At 44.8% G+C, this 24,895-nt stretch overlaps 1 protein-coding gene across 1 annotated transcript in view; it reads right to left on the bottom strand.

Moving 5' to 3' along the window:
* Su(dx) (WW domain containing E3 ubiquitin protein ligase suppressor of deltex) overlaps window positions 1-24,895 on the bottom strand; it is a 63,459-nt gene that overhangs the window by 20,835 nt on the left and 17,729 nt on the right. Inside the window, exons 8-11 of the mRNA XM_084590364.1 lie at window positions 24,470-24,767; window positions 14,516-14,611; window positions 7,982-8,147; window positions 79-133 (exon numbers count right to left, since the gene is read on the bottom strand). Coding sequence (XP_084446490.1) covers window positions 79-133; window positions 7,982-8,147; window positions 14,516-14,611; window positions 24,470-24,767 — 615 coding nt within the window. The remainder of the gene's footprint in view (window positions 1-78; window positions 134-7,981; window positions 8,148-14,515; window positions 14,612-24,469; window positions 24,768-24,895) is intronic.

Genomic DNA, 24,895 nt, shown 5'->3' with positions numbered 1-24,895 from the left:
GTGGAAATAGAGAAAATATTAAGCAAAATATCCCAACAAAGTGGCTGAAACATGTGAAACGTGAAGTTTTCTGCATACCCCATCCTTCTGGCAAAGGCCCTAGTGGATCATCATCATCCACTTGTACTGGTGTCTAATGCAGGAAAGAAAGTGGGTGGTGGTAAGAGGTATGCACAGAAAGACAAGCAAAAAATGTAATTATTGCAAGATGCTAGATCTTTTCCTCGCATACTAGAACACCTGAAAAAAGAGGATATCTATATCAATGAGAACATGACCAGAAACGACAAGAAACTGCTCTGGCTTGCGAAAAAATGGGCAAAAGAGAACTCTTATAGGTATGTGTGGGCACACAACGGTCATATTTTCATGAGGGAAGAGGACGACATGAACTCAATCTGAACTGAGACTGAGGACAGTCTCCTGAAATCAGCATAAGTTTGAATCACCAAGAAAGTTTGTTCCAGGACTGGCTTAAGATTAGACACGATTGTGCTACTACAGAAAATCTTCAAGCTAACCTTGATTTAGTGCATGTTAACATAAGAAGTATTAAGAAACACTGGGATATTTTACATCTATATTTGGATCAATATAGTTGCAATTTAGATGTCAATTTTAACAAAAACTAATGTAAACAGTTCCCAAGCAGAAACTTTTCAAATGGATCATTTTCAGCAGTTCAGTGTTTTGGGGTGGTGGGCTGATAATTTACATCAGAGATTCTTGGCTATGAGATAGAAAACTGCTTTGTGTGAACGAAGCTGAAATACTTCTGACAATTCAAAGTGCTTCTGAATGCATCACCATATGTGTCTACGGGCCACCATAAAAAAATGTGAAGGTTTTTTTAGATGAACTGGATTCACTTTTAGCACAGCTTGATAAATTTGATTACCTGATCTTAGTTGGAGATTTCAATATTGATATAAACATGGACAGGCACTATGTGGCCGATCACCTAAACCTCATCTCAGCATTTGGATTAGAGAGTAAAATATCTGGCTTTACTCAAGACGAACATCTTGGAAATAAACTCACACACTCATGCATTGATTCCCTAATGGTCGGTACAACTTGTCGAAAGGCAATAGCTGGAGTTGATCAGCAAAAAGTGGCGATCATTACTTCTTAGCACTAACTTTGTTTTCCTCTATCGGCTCTGAAATACAGAGTTTATCTGGCACTATTACTATTGTAGATGATAAGATGATAAGAAACTAGATTCTCTGATGAGTGAATATAACTGGAATACACTCATAAGTTGGACCATCTCGAGGAATATGAGAAATTTGTTCCTGTTTTACACTCCTTTTATAGGATTGCTGAAAAGAAAGTGAACATTAAAAGAAGGAAGGTTCATTGGCCATGGATTAACAAAGGGATAAATGGAGATGAGTTTCCTGAAAGAAAAAATTTGGCAAAGATGTAAGAACCCAGATAACTTCCTGTTAAAGCAAGAATTGCGGCAAACTAGGAATAAATTAACAGCAATGTTAAGAAGGGCTAAAAGTCAATATTGCAGAGTCGAGCTCAATGCTTCTAAGAAAGATCCTCGTAAATCGCGGAATATTGTAAATTATGTGAGAGGAAGAATAAAAATAGCATTGATGACACTATAAATACATATTTTCCAGGTAAGGAGATACAGCAACTAACTAAAGATTTTAAAGAATCGTTTGCTTCTGTTACCAATAATTTAAGAGAAGGTAACACTCTGGGAACTGAGTTTATTTATGAATTCAGCCCGAATCTCCACTCTGCATATACGATAGACGTAAGTGAAGATCTGAGGAGCTCCATTATGAGTTACTGTTTTTTTGTGTGTGTCACGCCCCCTGGGTATGATGCAATTAGAATGAGAGATCTTATTATGAACTTTGATAAACTTAAACTCATACTTTCTAATATACTATCAAATATAGTAAAGTCTGGAAAAATCCCTGCAAGAATGAAAGTGGCAGTGGTCAGGCCAATATACAAAGGTGGGAATAAGCAGAATTGCAAAAATCACGGACCCATTGCTATTTTGTTTTCAGTGAAATGTATCCTTGAGAAAACGTTACTCAAACAAATGTCTTCCTATTGCGAAAAGTACCACTTCCTGAGTGATGTGCAGCATGGCTTCCGTAGTACCCACAGTACTAATACATTACTCGAAAATTCTCTGACTTTGTAAATCAGGAGGCTGATGCTAATACGGTTGTTTTGGGCCTTTTTCTTGATCTCAAAAAAGCATTTGATACTATAGATCACCCAAATATTGCTCTACAAATTGTTGACTATGGCATTTCGTGAACTGTATCGGTCACTCTTCTCCAATTATTTTCACAGAAGGCATCAAGGTTGTCATAATGTGAATAGCCCTCTATTGCCGCTCAAGTTTGGAATGCCCCAAGGGTCAATTTTGGGCCCATTCCTTTTCAATCTTTATATCAATGATTTGTCCCAACTGCCATTACATTCTAGGATTTTCTAGTATGCTCATGATGCTGCGCTCATTGTTTCTGGATTCAATTAGGACACTGGTTCCTTGATGCAAAATGATGTGTACCAAATTTCGGCGTGGTTTGACAGGAATTGTATTTCCATTAATACGCATAAGATGTGGTTTATTTGTTTTCGAGAAAGTTTAATTTTCAGGACAGCTTTATATGCATAAAGAAAGCTGTGAGATCTGTGTTTGCAGTAGTGTATGCCGGTATACTGTGGTTACATACCCAGGAATGCACATTGATGAGACATTGTCCTGGACTCGCCACATTAACTATGTAGCGCAGAAGCTGAGAGCAGTGGGTGCAGTTTTATACAGGCTGAGATCCGTGTGCAGTGTACAACTATGTTTGATGATTTTTAAAGTGCTTGGCGAGTCAGTATTGCGGTATTCGAGCCTAATAATTTAAATCTGCGCACTTTACAGTGGACGCGCGCTAAACGAAACCCGCATAAACGAAAGCACCTCTTAAATGAAACAATTTCAAAAAAAGTAATTGGTTTCATACACAATCTGTGCAGAGTTGCGCTCGACAATCGAAACCCCATTTTGCTTGCAACTCGGATAAACGAAACCGAAACTGTGCATGAGTCGTCTTTGTTGATGTCGATATCCAGAATCCAATCCAATCCAGTACCTTGCACGCCTTGTTTTTTGTTGTGTGGGCGCCATTTTGCTCTCTGTTCCGTGACTTCGTGTTTCGTGACTTCTTTCCGGCGTGTAGTATGGAAGAAGCTGCTAGAAAGCGTCCCCATAATGCGTTGTCTTTAAAGGCCAAAATGAAAATTCTTGACGATGTGAAGTGTGCCAAGGAGTCGAAAACTGCTATCGCGAAAAGGCATGGCATCCCAAAGTGCACGCTTTCAAGGATTGTGAAGGATCGCGACAAGATTGAAAAAGCATACAACAGCGGCGCTTTCGCCCCCGATAGGAAAAGGATGCGCCTGGCCGAGCATGAGGACCTCGAGAAGGCACTTTTCCTGTGGTTTAAGCGTGCTCGAAGTTCCAATCTTCCAGTGACCGGGCCTATTTTGGAGGAGAAGGCAAGAGACATTGCACTGCAGATGGAAATTGAAGACTTCAAATTCAGCGATGGCTGGTTAAGCTGTTTCAAGAAGCGCCACGGCCTTGTTTTCCGCACAACAGCAGGTGAAAGTGCCATGGTAGACAACGATGTTTGCTCTGACTGGCAGCAGCAAAAGCTTCAAGACCTACTTGCAATTTACGAGCCGAGCGACGTCTTCAACGTGGACGAAATGGCACTTTTTTATAAGCTTCTGCCTAACAAGACTCTCAGCTTTAAAGGTGAGAGGTGCATGGGGGGTAAGCACAGTAAGGACCGTGTTACTGTACTTGTGGGAGCAAACATGGACGGGTCCGAGAAGTTGAAACTTCTCGTTATCGGGAAAGCAAAGAAACCGCGAGTTTTTAAGGGTGTCAAAAACCTGCCGGTTTTATATGAAGCGAATACCAAGGCCTGGATGACGCAGGCCATTTTTGAAACCTGGCTGCGGCAGAGGGACGCAGAGTTCACTAGAAAAGGCAGAAAGGTCGTATTTTTTGTTGACAATTGCCCCGCGCATGGTGAAGTGCGAGACCTGACTTCAATTCACCTGGAATTCCTTCCCGCGAACACGACAGCAGTACTCCAGCCTATGGACCAGGGTGTGATTCGCAATGTTAAAGTGTTCTTCCGTCGCCACGTCCTGAAAAGGATGATGCTGTGTATGGACAGCGGCAAAGAATACACCGTAGACCTCCTCTCTGCCATCCACATTTTGGCTCACTCGTGGGATGAAGTTACGGCAACAACAATTCAACGTTGCTTTCATCATGCGGGCTTTTCCAAAGCAGTGGCCGCTGACCAAGAAGAACCTGATGAAGTTGCTGAAGCACAAGCTGTTTTTAGTGTACTGGCTCCCAAGTGTGGCACTGTGACCATGGATGATTATGAAGTTATTGATGATGATGCTGTCACCTGCCGTGAGGACACCTTGACTGACATATTGAAGGAAGTCGACGAAGCCAACGATAATGACAGTGAAGAGGAGACCGAACATCATAACGATCAAAGCTCTCTAGTGTCGACTAATGAGGCTAGCCAGGCAGTTCAAGTACTCCAGCAGTACTTTGAGCGAGAGGGCTGCTTGGAGCACACGTGCAGCCTAGCTAAGATGAATGCCTATTTAGTGAAGCAGCGGCATGCCAACCTGAAACAAACTACGTTGCACAGTTTCCTTGGGGGTCACAACCCTTAAATGAAACTACAGTTGAATCCCGCCACAACGAAATTTCCGCGACAACGAATAATTTTTTATTCCCCGCGAGTATCCTATAAGAATTAATGGCCTAAATTTCTCTGCACAACGAACCATTTTTGCAGAGCGTTTCCGCTTCAACGAAATTTTCGCGTTCAAAATCGAAACCGAAACTAGTTTTATTGGCGAGAAGTCCAAGTCAAATCCAAAGCCACATTAAGCATGAAATCACGTGATTGCAGTTCCGCCATTTTGGCTTTGTGTCGTGGTCGCGTTGTTCACTCGCTGCCATTCTCTTCGACAACGACGAGTTTTCATCCGCAGGACACGATGGCAACGCAAGTGAAAAAACGCAAAACTCTTTCCCTTGAGCAAAAAGCTCAAATAATCGCCCAAGCAGAAAGCGGAAGGAAGAAAGCGGCAATTGCTGAAGACTTCGGAATTCCTGCAAGTTCGCTGTCAACGATTCTAGGCAATAAGGACAGCGTGAGAATGGCACTTGCTTCAGGCACATCCTCGAAGCACAAAAAGGTGACGCGGCCCCTCCATGAAGAGTTGGACAAAGCAGAGCAAGCGTGGTTTGTGGAAGCACGAGCCAGCAACGTCCCCCTGTCCGGAAGCATCGTCCAGCAGAAAGCCTTGAACTATGCATGCCTACTTGGCATTGATGATTTTAAAGCCAGCATTGGCTGGCTAAACCGTTTCAAGGCCCGCCATAACATCGTTGGAAAAGTGTTGTGCGGCGAGTCAATGTCAGCAGACGTGGACGGAGAAGCTGCTTGGAAGGCGAGTAACATGGCCGGAATTTTAAGCAACTTCGCGCCTGCAGACATTTACAACGCCGACGAGACCGGGCTATTCTACAAGATGTTGCCGGCTAGGACGCTCGACTTCAAGGGGCAGCGCTGTCACGGCGGCAAACACAGCAAAAAACGCATCACAGTGCTGCTTTGCACAAACATGGATGGCTCGGACAAGCGTCCGCCGTTAGTCATAGGCAAAAGTGCCAAGCCGCGCTGTTTTAAGGGAACTCGTAGCCTACCTGTGCAGTACAAGGCGAACAACAAGTCATGGATGACCCGCGCTATTTTCACCGAGTGGATGATGGCATTCGACCGCGACATGAAGCGGCAGGGCCGTAAAGTTTGCTTGCTTTTGGACAATTGTTCAGCGCATCACTCCGACGAAGTCAAGCTCACTAACACGGAGCTGAGGTTTTTCCCTCCCAATTGCACGTCTGTCTTACAGCCTCTCGATCAGGGCGTGATTCTTAGCCTGAAGCGCGCTTACCGCGGGAGGTTAATTCAGCGGCTGCTTTTTAACACTGAAACCGGCCGAGACACGAAGGTGGACTTGTACGTGGCACTGCAGATTATGTCTGCTGCCTGGAGCACACTGGGGCGCTCAGTAATTGTGAACTGTTTCAGGCACGCCGGATTTGCCGAAGGTCGACCCGTACACTCTGCTGGCCTAACACCAGGCGTTACAGACGACGACGAAGAGGCGTCACCGGCTCCGGGGATCGCGGCCGCCTGGAAAACGCTGGGAGAAATAGGAACCGTGCCGCCTAATCTCGAGCTCGACGAATACATCGGCGCTGACGCTTGTGTTGTTGTTCACGAAGATGTGAGTGATGAGCAGATCATAAAAGCTGCCCGGAATGATAAGGACTCTTCCGATGAAGAAGACGACGACGTACAGGAAGCGCCGGCTGCGGCAACCGCCGTACAGGTGATGGACGCTTTTGATGTCATCAGGAATTTCGTTGCTGTCCGAGACGACGATGTTGCAATGGGTTTGCTGACCGAGTGCGAAAATCGCGTGACGGCGTTGCTCGCCGTGAAGCGTAAGCAAACCAAGCTTACAGATTTTTGGCATTAAACGCCTTTGCTGCTGCTTGGGCAATTCTTTCTGCGTTTCACGTCAAATTTTTGCGATAACGAAGTTCCGCGAGAACGAATTTTTTTTCGTGCACCGTGAATTTCGTTATAGCGGGATTCAACTGTACCAATAAATGAAACAGATTTCCTTGTCCCCGTCGAGTTTTGATTAAAGGGAGTCCACTGTATCTTTAACTAGTCAGCGTTCGGTCTTAACTAGTCAGAGATAGGGTGAAAAAAAATAGTGTTCAACATCTATTGTCAAGTTGATTGTGTTTTTTTTTTCTTCTTTGACTTGTTTGTTTGTTTGTTTTTCTTCAGCAACTGTCTGACATGCTGTGAGAATATAGTTAGGCATTCCTTGAAATGTGTAGTATATCTGCTCTTACCACTTTGCCGTGCTGCCCTGTTCAGTAAAAAAAGCATCAATGCTTGCGCGGACAAGCTTTTTACTATGCAACTGATTTTTGGTAGATAAACATACAACGGCACTGAAAACGTTTAAGTGAAAAAATTATGTGCTGATAACAAATGCTCATGAAGCACTACATACCAGCTTCAATTTTGACTATACTATCTACCTCTCCTGCAGCTCTAAGTTTTAATAAAACATGATGCAGAAGCACCTAGTGGAGCAGTATACCTATTTCTGCACAAATAAATCTCGAGCTCTAATAAACAAACAATAGCAAGAAGGCTGTGCAAATGTCAGACAAGTCAAAAAGCTGCACATGCATTTTCCAGTTCATATGTCGTTATAATTAACAAGCTGTTGCACATAGAATAACACAGGAAATATATATTTAGTGGCCCCATCAACAGCTCGAGCAGAGAACAAAAAATGCAGTTGGCAAAGCCAAGCAGCAAACCTATAACTTCGCTTGAGCACTGCAATAATGTGCATATTCTCGCTTGTTTTGCCACTCAACTTCATCACAGGGTGCTCATGCACGGCGCTCCTGGACAGTTAGTGCCATCCAGCATCAAAGTTTCTTTTCTCTTTCCTTTTCCGCTGTGAGGCAAGTGCGGCGTCAGAGGCTTTACTACACTCGACGATGTTGCATATATTTCTGAAGCGTTAATCTTCAAATGTAATAATTCGGTAGTGCTGTATTTTTCCGCGCTGTCTCAGTCCAGTCTTAGTTCTAAGATATAGCTGGCTTGAAAACACGAAGTTAATTTCATAATAGCTTTTTTTTCCCCCGGTTTTGTAGGGTCTCAAAACTTCCCTCTCGCATTATACTCGCAGTCGCATTATTTACATGTAAATACAGCCCTTTCTTGCAATGGTAAAAAGTCTAGTCAGCAGGCTTAGCAAAGTATACCAAAAATAAGCTGCAGAGTCTTACATGGTACAGGAAACGCTGCTGACACTGCTGCATGGCTTGAGCTTGGGTCGACTGCCAGTGCTGGTAGTTACGCACGCTCTCCGCAGTTGGCCTCTGCCATGTAGTTGTCCGGGTATTGTGATCCACATAATACACTCGTCCCCGGTTGTCACGTCTCATTTCCCATCTAGACACAAGAGATCAACAGCACTCTTCATTCAGTAGTGTGCAAAAAGTTAAGCATGCACTGCAACACTCCTCTTGTACTGCTGCAAGATTTCCCTCAAACTAATAAAACGTTTACTTAAAGTGCCCTTGAAATGCTACTTACAGTAATATTCGAATGCAAGAAATCTATAAAGGTGGTCTTTGTGAGTATTCGAGACAAACTTAAAAGCTCTGCTTAGAGCCCATAACTTACAAATAATTTTTAGAAAGCGGTCCTGGTGACCACTACAAAAAGATTTGAATGATATAACCCTGCGCCTCACCGATGACGTCACTGGGGCTTGCTGGGGCATCTGCTCAATGGATGCTCCCAACTTATGCATAATTCCGATTTCTCAAAGGTAAGTTCCCACAACTTTTTCTTTCCCCTCAAGCTTTTCTATCAGCGAGTTAAACGGCAATTGCAGCCCTGTCTCTGAACACAACCTAAAGGTAACACACACCCACGGAAGGTGGGACAAGTTTACAATGAACATTATTACATTGTGTAGGCATTGCCATACCCCAACAACCGGGTGTGTTCATGAATGGTTTCACAGCTATTTAGATCAAAGTACACACAAAGCAACCAAGTGGAAACACACCCTCAGAGAATATGTGATAATATATTAGATGGTTGTCAGTTATAAAAAAACAACACAAAAAAAAAAATATCTTAAAAAGTGGAGTCGAACCTACGTATTCTGGCATTCAAATATGTAGCGTTATTCCATTGCAACACCGAAGCAACGAGAATGGCCGGCTTTAACTGTGCTCCTATTCGTATTAACAACATTTCTGCTATTTGTTGCTAGGCGACACTGCTCAGAGGACAGGGCCTACCATTGAAAGGATGGAACCACGCCCCAGCTTATGCGCGTGGGACAGGGCATGGTGGAGCATCATCGTGACTTGTTTTCTTCGATTTCTTTTTTTCTTGCGCGCCGGTGTGGGCAGAGTTGAGGGGGGAAGGACAGGAGAAATACCATTTTCGATCGCCCATATGTTCGGTGCTAATGAAGCTATTTGCGTTGTGGAGAGGATTTGATGGGATATGTATTGCTTGTGTGCCTTTTCTAGTTTTAGTAACTATAGGTTTTCATCAGCCCTTTAAATCCCTCAAATTACTTCAATCCACGTGACACATAAATGAAGTAAAACTGAAACCTCACGAGTAGCAAATACACTCAAAATCATTTACTGCTACAATGTGACACAAGGCAACAATATTCTTAATACAGTCGAACCCAGATATATCGAACCCGGATATATCGAATTTTGGTTATATCGAACTCACGGAATATCCCCTTGAAAATCCCATGCAAAAGTATAGGGAAGCCGCGACATATATCGAACTCAATTTCATCGGTTGCTCGATATATCGAACTCCGCACCACGCACTGAAAAGTGTGCCTTTCCCAAAGACGATCGCAACACCCGTGGCCGTTTGCCGCGTGATGTTTTCAAGCCACGCGCGGAAGTAATGAGAGGGGACACTTCGGCTAGGGCAGCGCCACGCCCATTCCCTAAAGGCGCGCGCATTTGCGGTTGTCGTTTTCTGCGCACCAGCATGTGACGTTTGCAAGCCATGTGCTTGAATGAACCGGAGAGAACCGGTGGGAACGAGAGGGGAAAAACGCGACAGAGCGAAGCGCAAGGGTGTGCCCATTCTTTTGCTCAGCTCTCTCCTTCCTCTTTCCCGGCCTGCGTTCGCAGTAGCACGCGCTACGCATGCGCCAAGCCAGCTCAGCCCGTTTTCAGAGAGAACGTCGGACGCTTTCTCCAGCGTGCGTTGCGAACCCTCTGCACGTGGCGGCTGATGTGGCAATGGCGCCTGCGGAAGTCAAGAAGCGGCAGGTCTTTTTTTTTTTTTTTTTGCGAGAGTCGTCTATTTTTATCGTTGTGCTGTAAGCGCAGTGTAGCATAAGATATGGCATTACGAAGCGGCATTTTTCTTTTTTTTTTTTTGCTGGAGTCATTTATCTTTGCATGTATGGATCAACGAAAGCACGCGGTCAGCTGCGATCATGACACCGGCTTTTAGCATTTTTCACTTCAAACAGCATTTGCAGCTACTGTATCACGCTTTCCAATGATTTTGTGGCAGTGGACTACGCCTGCCCCAAGCGCGGCGTGATAATCGAACCAGGCTTGTGTAATCAAGCCATCACGGGCAGTCTGCCAAGTTCGCTCCCCACCGCCGCAGGAGCTACCAAAAGATAAACACTCCGCGACGTTATCACTGCCTGCGCAGCATCTTGGCACGCTGCCAAGAAATGAGCTGTGGATGAGACGATTGAAACGGAGTGCGACATGCAAGCGAAAATGCTGGCGATTTCTGCCGCGGCGACACAGCAACCTTGTTTTGAGCTGCTGCGGTGGCTCGAACCGCAGAGGGACCAATCTCTTTCTCTATGGAGGGACGCAGTTCCAACAAGTTGGAAATTTTTTGCTCTGTTGCTGCCGCTCGTCACTCAGATCGCTTAATTGCTTGCATTTGAACGAGCTGGCCTTAACGCTTTTTTTTCCCCAAATTCTCGGTTGCTAAAGTGGAGAGTGGGTTCATTATGCGAGTGAGTTGATTACGCAAGAAATACGGTATCGTTTTTTTCGCATCGCAAGTGCCATTCCAAGCCAATTTCTGTATATCGAATTATCGATATATCGAACTATTTCGCGATCCCCTTCGAGTTCGATATATCCGGGTTCGACTGTATTATGAATAGCACGAGACACAAGGATGAATTAATTTAAGGGACAAGCATCAAGAGAAAACTGGAGAATTTTACTGCAGGCTTGCTACATTAAAAAAGGGGGCCAACAAACTTTCTGTCGCATTTACGGAAGTGCACCAGAAAAGAAAAAAAAAAGAGGGGGGGGGGGAGAGAAATGCACAGAGTTTGCTAACTAGCAGGTACAGAGGATCTTTAAGACTGCCTGCCCCTACCTCTAGCTGCTCAATACAAGATTGTGCTCCTGCTACTGCCTACTGATGTCTAGTGTGGTTTTGTAGTCACAAGTTGCTGTCTCTTCTGTTCTGCTCTGATACCGGCCAACTTTTTTGGACATCAATAAGGAACTATCAAGCATCTCATTGGAATGTGTACATTAATGGTCGACAATTCTGACGCCTTGGAGATGAGAAAAAAAAAAGAAAAGGTCACTGAGTGCAATATTAATTGCAAACCGAATGTAGAAAATGGTGAAGTTCATGTATTTTTCAGACTGTTTACTTACTCAGACCCTTTCTTGGGCCTCAATAGAGTATGAAAAATTGACTGCATCTTGCCAGAAGTTCTTGTAGCCATGCTGCACTACAAGGTGCGTGTGACAGCATCTATCTCAGCACTTTTATCATCTCTGCACTTTCATTGGACTTCGAGCATCACTTTGAGGCCCCTAGAGTTAATACAGTTAATAAAAGCAACTTTTCAGGCCCTACAGGGTACTGGAAAATAGTCTGAATGTTCAAACAGTCGGACAAATTTGAATATAGATACAAACCCTTTTGATAAAGAAAAAGGCAAGTCTAAAAATCGTGTATTACGCTATTTTTCATGTTAAATGCTGTCTCCATAATTCAAGAAAGCAGGCCATATAATGAGCTCAAGAAATCCCTGATGCTCATCGTGTTTATGAGTTTCTGTGTTCGCAGAACATTTCACTGATCGCCTGAAAGCAGCCCCCGAGACTAGCCTAGCCAAAAGCAGAAAGCCTTGTGGGTACATAACTTCCAATCTCACATTTTTTTAATGAGGTTTGTTTTTCTAGCTCAAATTTAGTGAAGACGCTGCCAATACTTCCTTTTTCTGAGCCAAGCACCAAAATACAATAAAATCTTGTTAATTCGGAAAATTTGAACACAGAGTGCTGTCCCGGCCGATGCCAATATATGTCTTGGTGTTGTATGCTTGTTAAGTTGGACATAGGCAAGCTCAGTCCGGTTAATTTGGATGAGGGATCGCGTTGAGGCATGACACACGCACCTGGTGAACACCAAAATAGACCTCCCTGAACCTAAATTGCATCGAACTGTGGCCGCCAAGCACTTTGCATGCCATGGCAAGAAGACAATGACTGCAAGCTCCAATTTCCAAAATATAGCTCAGTAACATAGTTTTGATTTTGCTTTCCTACAGCTGCGATCGAGCGCATATGTCGGGGAGTCACGCTATTTCGAACGTAGCGTAGCACGTCACTGGCCTTTTAGGTTTATTTTCGAATGGAGTCAAGTCTTAACGCCTACGCATATGTACCTTGTGCACATCCACATACTGCTTACAGTTTGATGAAACCACTGAAACTGGGTGCTGGACAGGCACAGCTCACCGCACTGCGCGCTTCCCCGCTATCCACTATGCTTCACTGTGTGGACTGTGTGGTGAAGCATCCTCAAAACGCTATGGGGGTGTTTTGAGAAGGCACCACTGCTACTGCGTTGCATGGTGAAAATGGTAGCGGAAGTCTTTACGATTTTGCAGCACTTCTTCAGAGGTTGCTCAAAGCAAAGCACTACGCGAAACCAGGAAAAACCATCGTTTCACATGGGTTTAATTTCAAGTGCAGACAACCATCATACAGGTGTTGAATAGATAAAATAAGAGCGAGGCAAATGGTTTTCGGTCGTTTTTTTATGGCCCATTTGATAATTCTAACTTCTGGTCAATTCGAACGTTTTTCTCATCCACTGAAATCTGAATTACCAAGAGTTTGCTGTAGTTAAGCGAAAGCTTGATAGAAATAACAAAACGTAAATGGCTGTTGCAGCGTAAATAGTGTGGTTATGGAAGGCTGGGGGAGAGAAACATCATTCTTTACAAGTCTCAGCACCGAAGAATGAAGTTTGCTGCCACTGCGCTTTTCCCCTTAGAAATGCTCTTAAGTATTGCCAGAATTTTCATTAGTGCTTCCTTATTTACTTTATGCTCTACAGTTTTAAAAAGTGAGCCCTGCCGATGCAAGACGACAGAACGGAGAGGCAGCAGCAACAAGCAGCACTGAAAACGTGCTGCCCCGTCATCAAATCTCATCGGTTTACACAAGTGTGCAGCAGCAGCCATTGCTATCATACGTGGTTTTGTCAGAAATCTTGCTTCATGTGGTTACCACTTCAAGCTTGCAAGCGACAAAATTAGCCTGCACTCGAGCCAAAGCTGTGTTTTCATCATGCTTGCAGTACACCTCATACCACTGATAGATATGGGAGCCGGCTGATGCCGCAAATGACATGAACAGATTCCATGCCAGTGCGCCGCGATGCATGCTGTCTGGTGTACAAAGCGAGGGCAGAGTGCATTTCTGTGCTGTTTTCGAGGAAAGCTTTCTGCAAAATTGAGGAAACCACAGGAACACTAGAATGAAAGCAAGTGCCTCCAACTGGCCTTTTGTTAGTGCTGCCATGACGATGCTCCTCACAGACAATATTTTGCCCTGTCCTTTTTCCTTTTTAGGTCTTTCCTTTAGTATTTACACCATTTTCACAAAGATTGTAAAGCTGCAATAAAATTTGTAGTGCTTATGTATTAGCTCTTGCATATTATGTTGTTCAAATTTTGTACCATAACCAGCCAATTGTGTTGACCACATTGCTAAAAAGAGGTGCTCTATAAATGAACATATGCAAAGATCTGCGCTACAAAAAATTTGGGGGAACACTTAAGCTCTGCCTTTAAGGGTATGAGGTGACAGCTTTAATAGCTGTCACCTCTATTGCTACTTGCCTCATTACTAATCCTCTCCTAATCCTCTCTTACTCTTTAGCGTACAGTCTTAGGTGAAAGGCCACCCAACACAGATACAAAGCCACACTTAACCAAGCCGTACAAATGTGGCATAGGGATCTCACCCTCCCATATGAAAGGAGAGGCCAGAGTTGGCAGCTCCAATTAAATTAGCCAACCCTATGACCAATTAGTGCCCGGCCATGCTAGCCACCAACTACCACCTGCCAGAGCCATGCCCGCGACTTCTGTCCAATAAGGCTCTTTTGCTATCGCACTAAATGAAACACGAATAACTGCAACAGATGCATCTGCTTCATCCGGCATGAAGGTATTGAGGGGAAAGGAGCGCTATTGTCCTGTCCCCTCCTCGTCCTTTGTGAATTTGAGCGCTTCGCTGTGTTGACGATGAACCAACACGGCCAAACATTTTCCCTTCTCGGTATTGAGGTGTTTGATCACACCTTCTGACAATGGGCAATGAGATTTGGCTGCAAGAAAGAATGTCACACCGCTTTTTTAAAAGCCGTAGCAGTAGTAGCTAGGCCTAACAATACCTTACCAAACCCTAAAAATCAAGCATCAAAAATGAAACAAGCACTGCAAATTACTAGGCAATTAAACTAACCCAGGAGGTAGGGGCTGCGGTCGTTCCCACGTTGTGCTTCGAGTGTTGTGGTCCACATAGTACTTGCGGTTAAACTGGTCATACCTCACTTCCCATCTGAAGAGGAAGAAAAGATTTATGCACACATTGCAAGCATGGCGAAGTATCAGATATCACTTTCAAACAGCTAAATGTGAAACCCCATACAACCTATAGTGCCTTGAGGCAATGCTGTTCTCCAGAATGGCAGCTCTTAGTAAGCTTGCTTGCACTGGTTAGTTTTTTGTTTTCCCCATTCATGCTGCATTGGCAGATGGTACAGTACGGTCCACCGTTAAATAAAACAAGAGATTGCGTGACTTAAACACTTTGCAAAGCGCTGCCACAGACCACTGGCAAGGATGGATGCCACCAAGTGCATGGCCAGGAAGAGCAGTCGGTCGTGCTTCCTGCAGATACACCGTGTATTTTCGTTTGTCGCTGGCCCTCTCTCGAGTGTTTTGTAAAGCGCGGCAGCAATGCGGCCTCATGTTCCCTTTAACAGTGGACCGTACTGTACATATTGTAATGATATGGTATATAAGGTTTACCGTCCTAAAGTAACATTGGCTATGAGATAAGCCAAAGTGGAGGGCTCTGGTAATCTCGACCACCTGTCGTTCTTCAATGTGCGCTAGCATCATCCAGTACACGGGTCAAGTGTCCTGGACACTGAGCTGCCGTGGCAGGGTGCACATATGGAATAGAAGTTAGCCGAGAGAGAGAAAGATGAAAAAAAAGAAAAAGCTTGGTGAAAGTCATGTGCTTATTTATAAGACTGACTGAAGACAGAGAACATTACAGTGAGTTTATAAAGCATGCCATGCCAATCTAAGGCATTATTAGTCTCAGTAAAATGCGAAGCAGGTTCCTTGACTGAGTGTATGCTTGGCAATGAATGAAATGAGCGTCAGTGTTTGCATAACGGCACAGCAGACTCTCATAACATGTGCATTTGTTAGATAATGTCACTAAACATGGCACTACTTACTAGACATAGTCCAATGTCAACAAGGAGCATAAACGCCCTATGCCACTAAGCACTTTTCTTACTCCTAAATTGCATGCAAGAATGATGCTGATGAATTCCACTGATGTTCAGCCATGTTGTGTGAGCTTAAACTTAGTAGAAACAAAGGTTTGGTTTGATTTCTCTGATAAATTAACTTAAACACTGTGTAAAATGTAAAGGCAAAGTTTAGAGTAATTCGCTTTAACTTGTTGTGTGAAAGAAAAGCAAGACATAGCTGAAAAAATGGGTGGCACACTGCCCACATGTAGTAAGTGTATGTAACCAGTCAACTTCCGGCCATAAAATAGCACTAAATGCAGTTAAGGGGAGACCCTGGTCTTTGACCAAATTTTGTTAATATTTAACTTAGAGAGATGAAACTTTTGTGGCTAGTGTATTTTGGCATCCTAAAAACAAATGTGCAATCGATGTTTGCCTCTCTCTGATGGATTTTAAGATTTCAAGATTTTAATTGATCAGCATTCTACCCAAGTTTTAATAAATCATACATTATTGACTGGCAAAACTTTTATGTCTACTTGTTCTACTGTAACCCCAGAGTGCAACTATATCATCAGCATAATTTTAGCAGCAGCAGTTCTTATAGACCATCATGCGCCAAACACAGAGTAAACAATTCATTCTCATGGACTATTCCAGAGTTTGCTTACAAGATTTCCTTCTTTTAAGGAATCAAAATATATGAAATTTGAACAACGGCATCTAATCGTAGCCAGAGGTTTGGATGGAGTAGTATGTGTCCATTATAGAGGCACATAAAAGACTTTTACATAATTTCCTCAAATTTCACGCAAGGTATTGAACATGGTTTATTGTCAGCTCATCACTGAATGCTTCACATGTAGGTTTCTCTTGTTTGAGGAGTATGAAGTTGTGTGCGAGATGTGTATGCGGAAGCAACACAAAATTACTTCAATAAACTGCTCTTGATGACTGCACGACTTGCATGCTTTAATGATAGGTTTGGCCAGGTGTTTATTGTTCACTTTGTTATACCACGAAGCCTGCATGAACTTCATACAGTCTTCACGAGGCAAGTTATTAGATCGATATATTAGTGTTACCAGCACATGAAGCCCATATAGACTTGGAAGAAATACCAAGTAAACGTTTTGTGACACTAGTGAAAATGGGATGATGTCCATGTTTCACTTTCGTTCTCAATTAATGCACGTCATTTGCAAGACATTTTTTTCGCAAAAAAAGTGTGCCCGTTGGAATAGACTCATATGGTGGTTTCCGGCAAGCATTTTTCAGAGAACTGTGCATTAGCTTCCGTATTTCCCCTTTTCAATGACACTGCTGCAGACATGAGCAGAAATAACAGAATGATGAGAATGTGGATAATTAATTCTGCACTCTCTTGGGAAGGCTGGTACCTGATTATGAACACAGCTCTCCTAATGCCTTGCCATGCTTGCTCTGTTCTGCCCCTCTGAACACTTAGCATGTCAAATGCAGCAGTGGTGACAACACGTCTACACCTTTCTACAGAAAGTCATGATGCCGGCCGCCTTTGAAAAAATTTTTAACGACAGTAAAAACATTTTTAGTTTCGTGTAGTGCTCAGAGTCTTGCTATAATGCCAGGTCAACAAGGAATGATAAAAGAAAGTAGCAGACAGGTGCAAAAGTTTAGTCAGGCTGTGCACTGTTTCAAGCAACAGCCACCAAAGCAGATGGATGACTGTGAAACAGGGCATTATGAAATAGCAGATCATTCATCAGTCGCTGTGGGGGCATAGTGTCAACAAGTGAAAAAAGTACAATAAAAAGCTCGCTGATCTGGTTTTTAAAAATTGCAGATAAAATGTACAATACGAACCACCTGATTCTGAGAAATGTGCCAGTTGAATGAAGCACCTGACACTTGCACTTCATAAAAATGCAATATCAATTGGCATTTCTTCACATAAGGCAGGGGTTCTCAAACTGGGTTCCGCGGAACACGGGGGTTCCGCGGGCTGTCTTCTTGTGTCCCGCGAGAACCCTCACCGGCCAACCCCCGTTTCAGGTTCATTTTTAGTGTACGCGCGCGAACCAAACAGCGCTTGGTTCGTTAAACCTAATTTTTACTCTTCGTAGCCTCAAAAAAACAATCTTGCGTGTCACGCCCGCGATAGCAGGCGTCGACAGCGGACGTCTTTTTGCATACGATCGAATTCACACGCCTACCCGTTTTCTGTGGCCTCCGAGATCAAGTCTGTGCGCGTTTTTGAAACGCGCGCGGGCGTAATCTCGGAGGCCATGAGTTTTTATCAGCACTTCTGTTTGTCGTCTCCAGATGGCACTACCCACGCCGCCGCCGCGAAGCCAAGCCAAGCCTAGACAAGCAAAAAGAAGCTCGTTATGTCGCCGAGGTAGCCGGTGGATCTCAACACGCAGTACTTTCGCCCTAGCATCATGAGCCAGAAAGCAAAAGGGAGATTGTACGATAGCAGCGATCTTGCATATGGCTTTACGCAAAGTGGAGGAAATCCGCAATGTGTTATATGCTGCGAGGTTTTGGCTAACAGCTCGATGAATCCGGCCAAGCTGTCGCGTCACCTGGCTACAGAGCACCTGGCCTTCAAGGACAGGCCAGTCGAGTATTTCGAAAGAAAAAAGCAACTTTTCGATGCGCAAAAACTGGACTCTCACCACCAGGTAAAAAAACTTGTTAACTACGATAGGGAAGTCTCGTTTCTGACACTAGCGTATCTTGTTGCAGAAATCGGCACCATCTCTCGGCAAAACAAAGGCGTCATACCTCCTCAGCTACAGAATCGCCAAGCAACTGAAACCGCACACTATCGGCGAAGACCTCATCATGCCTTGTATTCAGGATGTGGTGAAGACTGTGCCTGGAGAAGAACAATCGAAAAAAGTAGTGCAAATTCCATGCTCAAACGACACTGTTGGCCGGAGGATCCGCGAAATGGCGTTGGATGTGGAAGAGCAAGTAATTAATAGTGTCAAAAGCTCTCCAAAATTTGCAATCGCCGTGGACGAGAGTTGCGACGTTTCTAGGCACTTATGTAAGCGCAGTTTTCTCAGATGATCTTTCTAATACCACTGTCACACAGGCATTCCGAAGGCTCTCGAATATATTGTCTATCGAGTCAACGGAACAGCTCAGAACTCTATCGAGACCTCGAAGGCCTTCGAACGTTGTGCAAGGTTGCTAGTGTTGGCCCGCGGAGCGCCACACGCACTCTCGTGCACAGCGCGTTTACGATACAAAAACATGAACAAGCGTTATTATTCAATACAGTAAACTCTCGTTACTACGAACATCACATTAACGACTTTTTCAAATTTACAAATATTTCAAAAATTCCCGCCAAAACGCCTGTATTTCCTATGTAAATATATTTCACTACTACGAATTTCAGTATTCCGAATATTTCAAAATTATGTACGTAATTTATTTGCTCTCTCGTAGAAACGCACCTCGTTATTACGAACTTTCTTAAAATTAAATTTCTCAAAAACTTTCTTCGGGACTGCAAACGAGACTTCGGCCATTTTGTGTTTTGTTGTGTTTGAGTGCTGACGCGGACGAGGCCTTGCTAGCTGCCACGTTTTTGTCCGAGCTTCTCGAAGACGCGGAGTTACTTTCACGTGGTGTTAAGTCAAAGTGCTTGACTATGAGTTCTGCTGGCACCGGCATTAAAGGCCCACTGTCCACCCTCCGGTCGAAAATATTTTCTTCCCCGGTGACTGTGAGACTTCGCCCCTAGAACGCAAGGCCGCAAAATGTTTTTGAAAAGAGTAACTAATAACGCAGTTATAGCCACCGCAATCACCCGATTCTGTCATGCCTCTCTCCTTCCGTTCCCTCGCAAAGGTTTTTCACTATCCTGCCCAAGGTCGTCTAGCCTCCGCAATACAAATTCCCCTTCCCCCTCCGCGTTTGGCGGGAGGTGGGGCGTGGCTCTCCGCGAGCGCGAAAAAAAAAAAACGGTCGAGGGAGCGCGCGCCGCTGGATTCAGTCTGGCCGTGGCGAGGGAAATGCGCGCTGCGAGCAGTAGACACCCATCCTTCTCCCGTCAGTCAGCAAGACGGACCAATGGACATCGTTCGCGGTACGTACGTCATTGCTGTGGCCCGTCGGGCCAGCGCAGGAAACGGGGAAGCTGGCTTCCCGGAGGAGAGCATGAGAGAGCTTTGAATTGTATTTTCGATGCTTTGCGGCGCGCGTGTCACTGTAGCATTTTGCACAGACTATCTCCGGTACCTGATCGAAACATTGGGCTCCTTTGCTTAAAAGGGCCTTCCCTGAACAGTGGCCCTTTAAAAACAAGCGACGACAGTTTTCGTTAAAGGAAAAGGTCGAAATTCTTCACAAACTGGACGCCGGCAAAAAGCAGGTCAACGTATGCAAGGAGCGCGGCATTGCGCCGTCAACCGTCGCGACCATTTTGAAGGATCGGGAGAAGATCACCAAGCTTCATCGTCAGTCCCATCTTGATCCCGCAAGGAAACGTTTGCGACTGGGGAATTATGAAAAAGTGGACGAAGCTGTCCTCGCTTGGTTCAAGGAGGCTAGGCTTCAGAACATTCCTGTGACTGGCCCAATGCTTCAGGAAAAAGCTCGTTCATTCGCCTTTGCCTTCGAAATCACTGGATTTGAAGCGAGTTCCGGCTGGCTGTTTCGTTTTCGCCAACGATCTGGAATTACATGGCAAGTGATTTCCGGCGAGGAAGCAGCTGCAGACAAAGATTGCGCAATCTCCTGGCGCAACGACCGCTTTCAGGAGATCGCGGAGTCTTACTCCGAGGAGGACATTTTTAACGCCGACGAAACGGCCTGTTTCTACCAGCTTCTGCTCGATAAAACAATGAACTTCAAAGGCGAGAAGTGCAGGGGCGGGAAGAAATCCCATGTCCGGGTGTCCGTCCTGTTTTGCTGCAACGCACTGGGCACAAAAAAACTGAAGCCCCTAGTCATAGGGAAGTACGCCAGTCCTCGCTGCCTGAAGAATGTCACATCCTTGCCATGTGAGTACAGGGCGAATAAGCGAGCTTGGATGACGTGAGAGTTGTTTTCGGATTGGCTTATCAAACTGGACGACCAGATGAGGAGGGATGGCAAGAAAATACTTTTGATCGTGGACTATTGTTCCGCACACATCGTCAACGTGCGCCTGAAAAATGTACGCTTGGAGTTCTTGTCCCCCAACAACACTGCATTGCTCCAACCCTTAGACCAAGGGATTATTAAAAGTGTGCAGGGAGAATTTCGCAAGCGCTTGGGCAGCGGCTGCTTATTAATATCCGGCTCGGGCTCCCGACTACAGTTAACGTTCGCCAAGCCGCAGAAATGCTCACTGGAGCGTGGTGGAATCTTAAGGTGTCAACTATTCAAAACTGCTGGCGGAAAGCAGGGCTAGTCAAATCGGCACGCGCAGAAGACTGCGAAGAAAGTGATGACCTGCTAGACGATAGCAGTGCCTTGTGGAACGAGGTCACCGAGAAGCTGTCCGTCGACCGATCGGTAACGTTCAAAGACTACGTGGAGTGTGACAGCGAAGCTTTGACGTCAGCCGAGCTCACCGTAGACGACATCATCACTAGCGTGCGCGAAAAAAATGATGAAGAAGACCTGGACGACGACGACACAGAATCGTCGCGTACGGAAGATGCGGACGAACCTGTATCCACTTCAGATGTATTGGCCTCAATCGGCAAGCTTCGCACTTTCATCGCACGCTGCAGCGAAGTGCCCGAAGCTGTTCACAAGAAAGTCGACGACGTCGAAGCGTTTGTCCTGGGAAGCATGTGCCATAGTCGCCAGAAGAAGATTATCGATTTCTTTAAATAAACAAGCAAGAAAACTGCTCATTGTGTTACTGTTTGATGATTGCCTGGGCTGTCATGCGAGAACCCTTTTTAAGGGGGGACGCGACCTTTGAAAACCGAAAAATCGCGAAAAAGTCGATTTTTGGAAGATTATATATTCCGGTAGTATGTCTTATAAACTACCATTTCTGTAATTATCAATGCCCAACTCGCCGTAGAAATGCTCGAAATTAATTATTTAACAAGCGGCGGCAGCCGCGGAGCAGCGAGCAAGCGCCGAAAATTCCCAAACTTCGCGCGCGCACCATTCCTCTCCCGCCCAACTGAGCGCCGCCATCTTGGTCTTGTTTTGTTTGTGAATTCTTGCGCTTTCTTCTGCCACCCTCGGCGGCGGCGACGGCGGCGCGGTCGAGGCGTGGCTTGCTACCGATTGAGAGCCTCGTGGCGGCTTTCAAGTTTCCCGCGCTCGAATTCAAGGCTGCGATTGGGCAAAGCGCGCGCTCCGCGAGAACGCGGGGGATCGGGCGACTACTATTGGCTGCTGCGGCCGCTGACGCGTCGGTCTCCGCCTCCCCGCGTCGTCTGCTACGGCTCTTTGCTGTCGTTGTTGGCTGCCTCGAGGTGCGACACGCATTCAGTGCAGACTTTGCTAACTTTTTTTTTTTTTTTTCGTTTCGGCGTTTATGCCGCGGAAGATAACCCGGGAAGTCGCTTGTCGCGTTTGGGCCGCTTCTTGTTCCTCCGGCGAGATGCCGCGATAGATAAACCGGGAAACCGCTTGCTGCGTCTGCGCCGCCTACCAAGCTAGGGCGAAATGCCGCGGGGGAATCGGGAATGCCGATTGTCGCGGCTTGCAGGGCTCAGGATCGACGGATCTCAGCATGTGGAAAGTGGTCCGCGGCACCAAGGCGTTCGCTGTAGCTGATCGGCTAGTCGCACAGATGTTCGCTGTAGCCAAGATCGACGGAGCGCCATAGCCCTAATGTATATTTTGACGGCCGCACCGGACTTGTTCGTGATAATTGCGAGTGTTCGTCTTAAGTGGGGCCTTTATAAGTGGGCTCGACTGTACCTGAATAAATTTTTGAGGGCAAGGCAAGCCCATGTATTCAAAATATTATGTCTGGAATTTGTCATAATTAATTTGGTTAATCAACATAGGTCTAATTGATAACAAAAAATCCAATTCTATGCTATTTTTCAGCAAGAAAATTTTGAAAAAGGGCTTTGTCTTGCCCTGAGGAACCTATCTAGGAATCAGCATGACAAATTGCACAATGCCAGTGCCTTTCACAATTTCTCCAGGCTTGATATAAAGGACCTATTCGAACCAGTTTGATATGCTTCTGTAACTTGAGAATTAGCGTGCACAATACTATGAAACTTGGTGGTTTTTCATTTGTTAATGTCATGAGCCTGTCTTGAAAATTTCATCATGATAACTTGAGAAACAAAAAAGTTATTGTTCTCTCAACCTTTGAGAGCCGTTTTCTCAGAATCAACTTTTTTCACGGTGTGGCTGCTAGGGAAAGTCATAGCTCAAGAACCGCTTATTGGATTTTCATGAGGTTTTTTTTGTTATATACCTAAGTAAAATTCTGAGGGCAAGACAATTCGTTTTTTTCAAAATATTTCATGTGTAATTAGGGGCAGTCAATTAAAATATCGTTAAGTCAGGTGTAAATTTGAACACTAAATTTGGGGCTGTACTAAAATTTTTCGGAGAGGAAATTTGGAAAAAGGGAATTGTCTTGCCCTGGGGAAACTATCCAGGAATGACCATAACAAATTTCACACTGCTAGCACATTTTGCAAATTCTCCAGGCCCGCCCCTAGGGACCTATGTAAACTATCTTGATATACTCCTCTAACTTGAGAACCGATGAGCCCAGCTCCATGAAACTTGGTAGTTCTTCAAATGTATGTACTATGAGCATACCCTGAAAATTTCATTCGAATACCTCAAGAAATAAAAAAGTTGGTGTTCAAGGGTAGCCTCCCCCCTTAAAGGTATAAAAGTTTTCTGTGGCGCATTTATTACCTTTGATTTCCGATTATTTCGTTATTACGATATTTCAATATAACGACCTATTTTTGGGGGTCCCGCGAAGTTCGTTGTATCGAGATTTCACTGTATATTTAATTTACACGGTAAAATATTAGTGTGCGTAATAATTCTAAAATTGCATCACTCTTTTTTAAGGCGCATTATTTCTGTACCCTCTACCACTGTAGTCTGCGCCGCCAAGAAAAACAAACACAATGAAAAGCATAGCCATATAACCGTCAACGCGTAAAAAACAAACAAAAAACAAAGTTGTTCTTTAATAACAACTAAAAACCTGCAGTTACCAAAAAAAAAAAAAAAAAGGATAACAGTTATATTTTAATTTGCATTTCCAGAAAGATTTTAGTTAAAAGCAGAAAGCAACGATAATGGCACCACAAAAGTTTGGTGCCAAACACCAAAACTATTTCAACAGCCTTCAAGTTTTGCCGTGTAGCATCGGCACAACTCCGAGTTCAATCGCGATTGAAAATCTCGAATGCTATCGACTCAATCGCCTTTGAAAATGACTGTGTGACAAGGGTATAAGCCTTAGAGGCCATCTAAGAGGTCAGCAATGAGTACACCCCACTGACCTTACCAGAAAACGTTCTAGACAAAAGCAACTGACTGATTTCAACACTTTTTTTTGTTCACACATGAGTACAGTTTCTGCAGCAATCACACCCACAAGTTCTTACAGCCTCACTCCCAGCTTATGCTTGTGGCACAGAATGCTTGAGTGTTAAGACAAACAGAATGGGTGTACCGAGTAGTTCTTGTAACAGCCTTGCTCTTCGAGGACATGCTGAACCATGTTTTGTCATTTCAATTAATGCTGTTCTTGTACAGAAACACGCAAAAACAGGACCCTGGAAAATCAACCATTTTGTAAACAAAGTGCATTCAACAGCTACCATTTCCTCCCTATGAAGAACAACACCTACTGGAAACGTAAGCAGCAGAGGTGGAATGGTGGTAAAAACATTATGTTGTGACTGATCTTTGCAGCAAACTGGCCAACAATGAACAGCATAAGCCATGCAGGAGGTCAAAATGAAAAGGGAACTGACCCCGGAGGCAGCTGTTCCTCATCTGCAGAGGCCCCTCCTGCAGCTGCAGTGGCCGGGGCGCCTGCCGTTGGGCCTGTCCCCGTGGCAGTGCCTGCAGCTGGGGCTGTGCGGCTGGGACGGCCACAGGGTGAGGCTGGGACCCCGGTTCTGCGCAAGCGGTTTGGCTGGACCGAAGCACCCTCTGAGGGAGGCTCTGAGGCAGCCCAACGGGCACCTGCCTCCCCGCCACTATTGTCCATGCGAATAACCATGGTAGAAGTGGAAGACCATGGCGAGGCCTGGCTACCGCTACCAACACCTGCACAGACAGCATCAGAAGGTCAAAAAATGTCACCCCAGCACAAGTTTTTCCAATAAGCTGCATCTATACCACTTAGCCACTATCATGCAGAGACACTTTCATGCTATATATGCATTGAGCCACTA

Source organism: Amblyomma maculatum, chromosome 1 (genome assembly GCF_055883805.1).
Source record: "Amblyomma maculatum isolate TAMU_Amacu chromosome 1, ASM5588380v1, whole genome shotgun sequence".
NCBI lineage: Eukaryota > Metazoa > Arthropoda > Arachnida > Ixodida > Ixodidae > Amblyomma > Amblyomma maculatum.
The sequence above is the reverse complement of the archived record's forward strand: the minus strand, read 5'-3'. Positions and strand labels throughout refer to the sequence as shown.